Source organism: Amphimedon queenslandica, unplaced genomic scaffold, assembly GCF_000090795.2.
Source record: "Amphimedon queenslandica unplaced genomic scaffold, v1.1 AMPQUscaffold_13338, whole genome shotgun sequence".
NCBI classification, from domain to species: Eukaryota; Metazoa; Porifera; class Demospongiae; order Haplosclerida; family Niphatidae; genus Amphimedon; species Amphimedon queenslandica.
The window spans coordinates 85,238-96,887 of NW_003546426.1; the positions used below are offsets into that span (position 1 = coordinate 85,238).

Consider the following 11,650-nt stretch of genomic DNA (forward strand, 5'->3'; position numbering starts at 1 on the left):
AAGTAAAACTCTTCAGAATCACACTGTTACTTACCATTAACTTTTAGACTATTCTATCACTCAATAGGAATCTGAGAAATACAGCATCACGTGAGACTATTAGCATTCGAGCACCATTTTGTGTTACTATTTTCAGATACATTCTTTGTCAGAAGGACCAAAACTAGTAATGTACCAGCATACCATAATTACAAAGGTGGTGAAACAAGAGCGTTAACAATAGTTAGAAAAATTGATGGATACACAGAGGTATGCGCATTTTAATTATCGAGAATTTTGTTCACACCTTTTTTAATACCTTGTTCAGTCTTAATATTGCATAGTTCAGTCTTACACCTCACATTACAGTAGTTCCATTATTATTGGGTTGTTTTAAAGTTAATTTTACAGTAAGTAATACAGTATGGCCTATAGCCTAAGCCTACTATAGCTAGGGGAAGGCTTGCATGCATGCCCACTATGAAAAAATTTTAAAGTAACTGTTGCTTCAAAATTTGGCCAAAGAGCTTGGGCTTATAGTACATGATATTTTATAGAAATTGGCTTCTACATTTTTGTATTTTTGATATGCACACATGTTTTTATGCTGTATATGAAGTTTGAGTTGATTTCGTTTAAAATTGGATTGTTATGAATTTTAATCCCTTCAAAATTTGGCCAAATACCATGGGTTATGAATACAAAAATTTTTGAAAAAAGAAGATTGAGTTGCATTTACTTTATACTAATTCGTCAAAAAGTAATGGAAACTACAGCCAGGACTAAAATCTAAAATTAAAATCCTACTTTCATGATGCAAGGTCTACTTTACATTGGATTCACAATGTTAACATAAAAATCCAATTTTGGTTAGAATCATTCCAATTTTTGTACATCAGCTAGAAAAAATTATAAAATGAAAATTTTCTCCTTGCAATTTTTGATGAAATTTGACCAAAGACCATGCACTATGGTACATGGTAGTCTCACCACGCCCCTCCGCAGGTAGCGAAGGGGCGGGGCGAGACTAGGCACATGGTCTTTGGCTTGATTTGTAAAACTCTTTAAAGATTCATAAAAAGCAATAATTTATTGGAATCAGCTCTAATTATTATGTAATTTAAGAAGATGTATTATGTGTCAGAAAAATTAAAAATGGACAGTGAAAGAAATAATCTGTACTATCTCGATATTCTTCATTACTTTATCTAGTATCTTTGCTTACATTGTATGACTGATGTACATGTATTTCTGTAGGCTTCCAATGGTGGTAGGAGGGTCCAGTTGTTCGATGCTGATGCAAAGCAGGATGATGAAGATGTCTGAACTATAGCTTAATCTTATTATTAGTGTCATATATTATCTTTAGTTCTATTGTTCTGGTTTTTGTATTATGCGCCAAAGTTTTAGTCCTAGCTCCAATAGTGCAGTAGCCCTAAGACTGGTATTGGTACAATTGCACATGCCATGTTAACACGTTTTGGCCACTGTAGTAGTGGAAACAACTGCAGGAATATCATTAATATCTGAACCAGGGGGTTTGTAATATTATATTACAATTATGATTATTTTTATTGGTTTTTATATTGAAGGGCATAGTAAATGGAATAAGAACTTAATAGTTCAGAATAGATAACACCAGTGACTGACCAATTTTGCCATAATGACAGTTTTGATAAATAGAAAGCTAAAACTGACCAGCTTAACTGTATATTCATAAGAGACATAATAAAACTAATGGAGGCAAATATAGCATCAGATAAAAAGAAAAGCACAGCTGAATTATATTGTTTATCTGGTTGGCTACCTATCTTATATTCAAACGCCTTAAAGTTTAAGTTTCATGGTAATGTAATCTATAATTAATTCATCAATAATAAATGGCATAAAATCTACAGGACAATACTAAGTCTTCTGGCACTAATAATAAAACAATGTAATAATTATGTTTAAGTTACTTTGAGTGACATTCAGTACATTCTGGACAATTGGCTCCATACTTGGCAGGAACGAAGTAAATGTGACCAGCATGCCTGCATTTATACCACTGTCCTTTAGTTATCTTTGGTAAAGATACTGGAACTACTTCATAAACACTGTTGCTACGAATTGCTGGTAAATACTCTTCATACATCTCGTAAGTTAGCCTCAAATTGTGATCTTCATCCATTTGCTGCAGTAGACTATGAAGTGGTTGCTTACTTAAAGTAGTTTCTGGAACATGTTTTGCTAAAGTAAGAAGGCTTAATCGAAATAACTCACTCTCAATATCAGTAACAATCTGCATTGTTAGTTTACATTTCGTTTGTTTCAGCATATTTTCAATAAATGTTGTAATATTGAGCTGAGATTTCAGTTCCATAGCATTAGAGAAAAGTTTTAATGCACAGGCAGTTTCAGCGTCAAGAGTAACTTTTCTAAATGCTAAACGATGGCGATCTGGTGAATAAGTAACTGGATTAGTTGGAAGTTGCCTTTTAACTTGTTTGATATCCTTAGCTCTCTCTTGAGTCATCTGCCAGTAATAGGGTAATACAAAAGGCTTAGAACATGCAGGACAAAGGAGAGGACATATTAATGTGTCTTGATCTCCTTTGGGTGTAAACCGTTGATTTAAATAGTTTACAGAATAAATGTGACCACAATTAAGTTTGATAATAGCTTCTGTGGTAATATTTGCTTTTTTCCCAAGGCCTTTGACTTTCTCAGAAAACTTCTTACCACTACATTTTGGGCAACACTCACTAATGCATTCTTCACCACAAACAGTTGAGCAAGAATGATGACACTTATCCAATAATTTAGTACAGGGTTTAGTGCAGCTTGGTACACTACAGACTTCACTGCAAATTTGAGTGCATTTACTGTGGGAACACTCAACAATGCACTTTTCCTCACATTGTGCAGCATGGCAAGGCTCATAACACTTGTGATCACAAGGTGTTTTGTTGTGAGGGCAGACTGAGAGACGACAAGATTGCTGGCATTGATCAAATAATCCAATGCATGGAGCTGAACCAAAGTGACCACAAAACCTGTTGACTTGTACTTGGTGCATGCATGGAGGATGCATTCGTTTAGTGTAACACTCTCCACAATCTCCTGAACACTTGTGTCCACACTGAAGAATTATAGGACACTTTTTTTTACAAGAACATACTCCATATTCACCACATTTGAACTTATGTTTGTGCCCACAGGGACAGTGTTTATCAACACTTTGAGCACAAGATGAACATTCTTCACCACACTTGTTAGTGCATGCATGACCACAAGGCAATTTCTCAACACATTTTTTATCACAAACTAAATCTGCATTCTTAGCTTCAAAACATCTTACTTTGTAAGTGTGATGACCTTTGCAACAAGTAAATGAAACTCTTTGAGTACACTGAGTAGTGCAGGGAGAGCTACAGGTTCTTTTACATGGGTGACCACAAGATAGTATCTTTTCACATGGTTTGTTACACTCGTAAACATTTTCTGTTGAGCAATTATGACAGGTGATAGTAGATATATGACCACAAGGTAGAGTAAGCTTCACTGGCTCTGAGCATTTATAACTTGAACAACTTTCTCCACAGACTCCTTTGCAAGGATGTCCACATTCCCTTTTTCGCTGACAAGGTTTAGTACATTTTGCTAATGCTGGATCCATTGAGCAAGGTATGACATCAATATGAGAACAAGGAAGGACTTTCTCAATTTGTTTCTCACAAGAAACAGAGCAATCTTCAAAGCACTTTTTTGGGCACTTGTGATTGCAACCTTCATAAATTTTTTGGCATTTCTCGTAACAGATTGCTATTGATGGATCAAGGAAACAATACATTTGTACTATATGTTTGCACCTTGGAATAATTTTGTCCACAAGTACTATACAATTTCCACAATATTCTGAGCACTTTTTATGACATATATGCCCATTAGGACATTTTTTACTACAAGGGTTATGGCATTGCTCTTCAGCAGGATTTTTGTAACATTCCATGTCTTGGATATGACCACAACTTGGCATTACTTGAGATATAAGGTAAGTGCAACGCTTACAAGCATCAGAGCATCTAAGTGGGCAAGGATGCAAATCTCTATGGCATAGCTTATCACAAGGCTCCTTGCAGCAGTACTGCTCATGATTTGGATCATTCACATGACAACGACGTCTACAGTGATGTCCACAATTAAGACGATATATGCAAGGAATATTGCAGCCACCATCAGGAAAATGAATAATAAAGTCCTCAGCTTTCTCAATGCTAATTTTATACTGAGGATGATTGTGACAGTGGATAGGAAAACTTGAGCCAAAACATCCTTCACTCTCAATGTAACTTAGAATACGATCCCAAATTGGAACAACAGCACGAAGCATATCAAAATTTCCAAAGCAGTAGAAGCCCATTCTAGCCCGCGATAAAGCAACACAGACACGATTTTCTTCTTTAAGGAACCCAACCTTTTTCAATTCATTGTTCCGCACCAGTGATAGTAAGATAATGTCATTCTCTTCTCCTTGAAAATTATCAATATTGACAACCTGCACACCTTCAAAATTCTTTTTAGGCATCATATCCCTCACACAGAGTAGCTGTCCAGTGTAAGCTGTTAGAACTGTGATCTGTGATGGTTTGTACCCTTGTTTTAGAAGATGCCTGCATAAAGAAACAACTAATTTAGCTTCACCTACATTTGAGTGGCTAAGCAAATGCTCTATCTCTGTTTCTGGATGCTTGTGATTAAAGAAAAACATGTTTTTGTCACAACTTCTGATATTTTCATAGGTTGTGACGGTTTCATGGTCAATCAGCTCATCATATATAAAAGGACAAACTAAACTGGATATCTGTGGTCTCATTCTATGTTGAATAAGAAGAGTAGCGTGAGGAAGATTGTTGAGCAGCAACCTTTCAAAAAGTGAAATTTCAAGGTGATGTTTTTTTGCTAACTCATACTCATTTGGTTTAGGACGCAGTTGCTTGTGGTCTCCAATCAATATGAGATGCTCTGTACCAGCATTAAGAGCTGATACAATATGAGACTCTAATACTTCAGCTGCTTCTTCAACTATTACTATTTTAGGTTTGACAAGGTGTAGAATATGTTGGTATTTTGCTGCTCCAGTTGTCGTCATACCAATGACGTCAGCTTTTTCTAAAGCAATACGATCTACTTCCATTTGAGCTTCTTTGTATGCACGACATTTTTCTTCTAATGAAATAAGCTTTCTTTGAGTAACATCAGTTAGCATCCGTTGTAACTTTACAACCCATAATCTAAAGAGCCTGTACTTACTTATCATTGGAAGGTTTCTTACATCAGCAATCTCTATTTCTTCATCTTCTTCCAGAGGGTCAATATAACGAATTGCTTGCAGAATTTTCTTTATTTCTCTGCTGTCCTTTTTTTCTATTTTGAATTGACTGTGGTCTTTGTCTTCTTGTTTAATATGTTGGCTAAGGATGTCATCTTCTTTTATTGAAACATGTTTATCCTCCAATTTTAAACGCTTAAAGCCTACATCATCTAGCTGCCTATTAGATTCTTCAATCTCAGCTTCACCAATTATGTCAATATTTTCTTCTTCATTTTCCAACATGACATCATCATCATCACATGCAGACTGGTCATCAGGAGCACTAGTATATTCATGTTCTGTATCAGGTGGTATAGAAGATGAAATGGAAAATTGATGAGCTGTCTCAGTTGGTAATGTCCAAAACCCTAGCCATAGCTCTAATGATAAACCAATGTCATCAAACTCTTCACCAAGAAGGCTTAATTCATAGAAATGAGACGGATTAATGACATCTCGCAGTAAATCCATACCCTCCCTGCCAACCATATACTCATTTACTACATCATACATTACATTTGCATTGCTATGCAGAGGTATTTTTAATGCTTCTGTAGTAATATCATCTTTCAGTTCTCGCAGATTACGAAGCTTATAATAAGGCACAGTATTTCCTCGGGCATTCCATAGGCTATGTTTCTGGATCTCCTCACTCTTGCTCCTACCACCAATTCTTACAACATCTGGAACACGCTCAACTTTTGAATGCATATCATATGGGTAGTGCAATAATATTTCATCTGTGTTGTCTTCAAGGTATATTTTTTGATGAATAATACCTTGCAAGAACTGGTCCAGAGCATGATTAGTATAGCACATTACTAAGATCGGAGATGAATGTGTGGGATCCCAAATATCCCGATTTTGAAGCAATGTTTGAACAATTTTGTATCCAATGTATGTCTTCCCAGTGCCAGGTGGGCCTTGAATGACTGAGATCTCTTGTGTGAGTGCCATTCTGATTGCATTAATTTGTGACGCATCTAATTCTAATTGATCTTCAGTAGGCCAAGAATGCTCATCTGTGATATCAATTTCAAGGCTAAGGTGTGACTTTTGCTTTGATTCAGGATACAACCAAGTAATATCATAGTACGTTCCATTTTGAAGATATGATGGTCTGTTTACTGGTCTAGGATTATTATCAATTAGATAACGCTTGAATGGCATTGTGCCTGTTTCTGCTTTTTGCAAGCTCACAAGAATGTGACGAATAGCTTCAAAATAGGCTCTGGACTCAATAACGACAAAACAGGTCTTATGAATGTGCTGAAAAATTTCTTGGCTATTTTCAAATTGAACATAAAAATACCCTTTAACTAAATCTTCTGGCTTTCTCTCAACAACTGTTGCAAAATAAACGGTTTCTCTGAATTGATTGTTCTTGGGTGAGAAACAGAGAAGTGAACCAAATATCAGGCGCTTTGAATGTGCCCAGCTTTTTCGCTGCCTAAACCGACTAACATCAAACTGAACTTTATAACATATTCCATTTTCAGTGAACTCTGGTTTTAGAATATAGACATCTTTGTAAACATTAATATCTGTCAATCGTCCAGTCCTCTCTTGTGAAAGATAAAGGGTTACACCTCTTCGTAGCGGAGCTACAAAATCTTCACGTAAAAGACGAAACTGTACATCATAGTAGTGCTCCCAATCAGTGTACGCTCCATTGATAATATTGGACCTCAGTCGTGGAGGATCGGAAGAGCATATCTCATCCATTGTAGGTACAATGGGTATAGTGCGATAAAGACTGTTATCCCATTCAAAATGAATCTCGGACGATTTTTTCTTTTCCATATGTCGCTGTTTAGCTTCAGTATAGAGTGCTTTAAGATCTGTTACCATAAAATGCTCATTGTAATCAACTGATGTGGTCATTACAACTTCATGAAAATCATTAATAGGCAGAATATGCCATGCTGACAAAGGCATACGTGTTAATAACTGCTTAAACAGCAACAAAAGCTGAGATACCATATTATGAGTATTAGTTTGAGAAAGAAGTGTTTCGGAGACATAGTGCTTAAGAAGAACATGAAACTCAGAGCATCTGTCGCTTAAAAATTCGGCAATTATCATATTAGCCTTTTCATCACTCGATTGGCAAATTTTTAAGAGCAGACTAATAATTGCAGCAATGTATCGCTCCTTTACTTTTTCAGGTACTTTATTACAGCTATTCAAGGACTCTTGGAAACCTTTAAGATCATCTTGAATTTTATTAACAACCTCTGAAGGTGGAGACTTGGCTAAATCTACCAAATCAGAAAACTCCATTCTGTGTACATGAGCAGAGCGACTTCCACCTCTTCCTCTTCCTCTGCTACCATCCTTCCCTCCTCTTCCTCTTTTGTTCGGTCCATCTGCTGCACTATGTCTATCACCAGAAGAATAATCATTTCCTCTAGCTCTGTCGCTTCTTTGAAATCTGTCCCTTCCTCTTCCTCTTCGTCCTCTATCACCTCTTCCTCTGCTGCTTCCAGGGTCTAAACTTTCATCTGATATATCGCTTCTAAAACCTCCTGGTCTATCAGTTCTTCCTCTCCATCCACCCGGTCTAAAACCACGACTTCCTCTTCTAAAACCACCAACGAAGGGAGATGCTCCATGGGCTCTTTCCCTAAGATTTATTTGTGGAATATGTATTTCCTCGTCACTGCTACTGCTATTCATTACTGGAAACCTACACGCATAATAATATAAATCGTATCATGATCTATGAAAACTACACAGCTGAATGCAGTTAGTGCATACGCATAATGATTCACAATCACAAATGAAAATTAAATACATACACACTGTGTGCACACTGCACAGCACATGCACATTTAAGCTACTGACTGCTTATTCTAATATATGATTCACAATCTCACAGGCATAACAAATTATAGCAGATTTCAAAATAAAAAGATGCCTCTAGTAGCTCAAATAGTAAAACAAAGGTTCCTCAGCCATGGTCTATTAATCCTGTAAATTAATTTTTAAAATAAATTACGAACACAGTCTTATGTAATGTGTTTCATAATTTCTAAAATAAAAAAGAACACATACATGTAATAGAGGTGTTGTAAAGTATTAATTGTAGCACAGCAAAGACATTATTTCATTTATTTGAAAGTGAATGGGAGCTGGAAGATGAGGCTTCTTTATGAATGCATGCAGTAGTTAAAAGTCTATTCACATGTTTTAACACTCATAAATTGCAGGATTAATTGGCCATGTTGTACAAAGGGACCTTTGCTCTACACTTTAGATACACACAACTTCATAGGGGTTATGTTTCACTGAAAATAAATTTTGCTAATTTTGTGGTTTCATTAAACTCGCAAAATTAAATTCTACAAAAAGTGTGGCACACTAGAAAAATGGCTGTAGAAGGTAAGATTCACAACCAACAAATGGCAAATCTGAACAAATTCGTAAAATTTTATGCTAACAAAATAAAACCTCCATACAGTATTGCTCAAAATTGTAAAATAATTTCAAAAATAATTGATAAAGTGAAACCTTTCACCACACAATAAAACAGACATGGGGTACATTATTTAAATTAGAATTTAATCATTTGCACACCATGGTTTAAAGCATGCACTACATTTAATATTTATTAGTATCTATTGTGGACCTACAGTCATTTTGTTTTTACATGTAGGGAGCAGCCCAATTTTTTGAGCAAATTGGCAATCCACTGAGAAGAAGCTGCATTATGCCAAAATCCTGTGGAAACCCTGCGGTGTATACTAATTGAATGCCTGTCCATGGTCCTTAGCCAAATGTTGAAGCCACTTAAAAATTGATAAATCTATTTTTGATCAAAATCAGCTTAAACTTTTTAAAACATGTATTTGCACGTCAGAAAATGTTTATCCTGGCCAATTTTGGTCTTCAGCAAATATTTAAAGCAATTGGAAAAGTATCTCAAAAAATCAAATGTAATCAGAATACGCTTACATGTACATAACACAAGAACATGCATATGTATATGTTCCATAAGGCAGTACTCACCATCGAGTGTCTGTACTATAGTTGCAACTTTTATATGCATGTTACAATTATACTATTTTTATCTATAGCATTACTACGACAGTGCTTTCCTTTGAGGAGCGAAACTTTCACAGATTTATAAAAATGACTTTTCGTGAAAATAATTAAGCAGATTCATGATATCAGCACCATGCCCTTTACAGTGATTGAATAATTTAGTGGAGCTTTAATTTTACGATTGCATCACAAAAAATGCAAAACTTTTGCTCCTCAAAAATAAAGCACTATACAGTATAACCCCATGTCTGATAAATGTGTACATTACTCTATTTACTTTATTTATTCTTTTTCAGATTAAGAAATTTCAAATATAAAGTCACTAGATTCAAAAGCAGTAGAGAGATGTGCTGGCTGTTGAGAATCTGATCATCTGAGACAATGAAACTAAAAGGTGGAAGGTTTATTTGAAGATTAATTGGTGCATCATTGTCAAAAAGAATTTTCAAACATGAATTTACATATTTTCTGGTATAAATCAAATTAGTGCTACATGTAGGTACATGTATGGGCAGGGTGGCACTGAGAAGAGTGGGCATACATTTTAAGGAGCCCACTATTGTTTACATAATAATAATGTCTATGAATAACACTTTAAATTGCTATCAATGTCATGTTTATCATTATAACAGCACTGGGAATAGAAGCTGTTATGAAGGGAATTCCATAATAGCCATTAAACTTCTCACTGAAGTGATAGTTGTCAAACTTTTGTAGGCACATAATTGACTGTTTAATATGCTGCCTCTGTTAAGCATTAAATGTCAGTCATGTCACCCACATCAAAATAAATAGTTTAAGGCTTTATATATTTAAGCAGTTACAACTTAATCATAGAACAGCAAATGTATCATTGGGCACAGCCTTTACTGGGAAAGTAGTTCTGTTTGTATGTGCTGTCAGTCCATACATGTACAATGTATGTCAGGGTGTGGTGAGGCAATGCTTTACATTCTTCTATACCGTAAACGTAAAAATTTTCGTGGTGTAAATTTTCGTATTTTCTGGAATAATTAATTTTCGTGCATTAAAAATTTCGTGGTAGGCGTTACCCAATCTTATTAATTTATTGACCACGTGGCGACATGGCCACACCTGCAGAGATGCCTACCTCATGTGTACCTTCACTATCTTTTCAGTTATCAGGGGTTACCATGTATATAAGGAGATCTGGGAAGCAGAGATGCTGAAGTGTGAAAGAGAGACGAGTAATATTCATGGTCAGTACGTGTGGCTGTCACGTGGCCTATTGAATTAACCACCATACCCTTGCATTAAAATTTCGTGGATCTGTGTGGCCCACGAAAAAAACGAAAATTTATCCGCCACGAAAATTTTTACGTTTACGGTATTGTAATTTTGATGTTATGCCATAAATTTTACACAAGAAGTGAAAAATTATATGAGAGAAAATTGGTATAAGAAAAGAGTCTTTGCATGGAAATAGTCTCATTATGCCCAGGAAGGAGCATGTGACGATGACTAAAGACTACATGTACTTCATACGGTACTGGCACAGGCAGCGGCAGGGTCGGGCATGGACAGGCATTGCCCAACCAAAAATTTTGTCTGGAAATGAGAATTTAATTAATGAAGTCATTTTCAGTCATGAAAAATCACCATGGCTAGCAAGAGACAGTTTTTTCTGCTTTCCTTTGTCAACAAGCCTTCCATGAGGACCAGGACTAGTACTCTACAGGCTGGATAGAGCTTTACAGATTACAGTAGATAGGGCACCTTTTAGACGTATATGTATTTATGGTATAATCATATATATGCGTCCAACTTCTACCATGTACTAAAATAAACAACTAGTTTACTTAGCAACAGTTAGCAACAGCAATGCATTCTCATGGTAGCTTTTGCACAGCAACAGCATACTATAACAGTTTGAAAAACAACATTATCTTCCCACCTATGGCTGTCTCTGTCTCTGACATCTCAAGTGAAATAGACAGGCAGATAGAGGAGTTTCTTTCACAAATTACGGAAGAGCAATACCAAGACTTCTTAAATAGCTCCACCCAATTGCTTCCTAAGCTCAATGGCAGCATAGACGGCGGCTCTAAATCTCTCAAAGGCTCAAGCAGCACCACGACCACTACCGCATCATCATCCAAGATCTCAGCTAGCTCTAGGTTTGCTGCCCCAAAGGACGATGAAGCTGTTCTGGCAGCTCAAAAGAGCGCAATACTAGAAACAACTAAAAAAGCACTGACTGGGCTTGCAGAATTTGGGAACAGTGGAGCCTCAGCAGGAAACAATCTGATT

The 11,650-nt window shown here is 36.1% G+C and overlaps 1 protein-coding gene across 1 annotated transcript in view; it reads right to left on the minus strand.

Annotated features, from left to right (window-relative positions):
* Nucleotides 1-1,812: 1,812 nt before the first annotated feature.
* LOC100641176 (NFX1-type zinc finger-containing protein 1-like) overlaps nucleotides 1,813-11,650 on the minus strand; it is an 11,209-nt gene continuing 1,371 nt past the window's right edge. The window contains exons 2-3 of the mRNA XM_011406499.2: nucleotides 9,657-9,766; nucleotides 1,813-8,021 (exon numbers count right to left, since the gene is read on the minus strand). Of these exons, the coding sequence (XP_011404801.1) occupies nucleotides 1,934-8,011 (6,078 nt within the window). The 5' untranslated portion in view covers nucleotides 8,012-8,021; nucleotides 9,657-9,766 and the 3' untranslated portion in view covers nucleotides 1,813-1,933. The remainder of the gene's footprint in view (nucleotides 8,022-9,656; nucleotides 9,767-11,650) is intronic.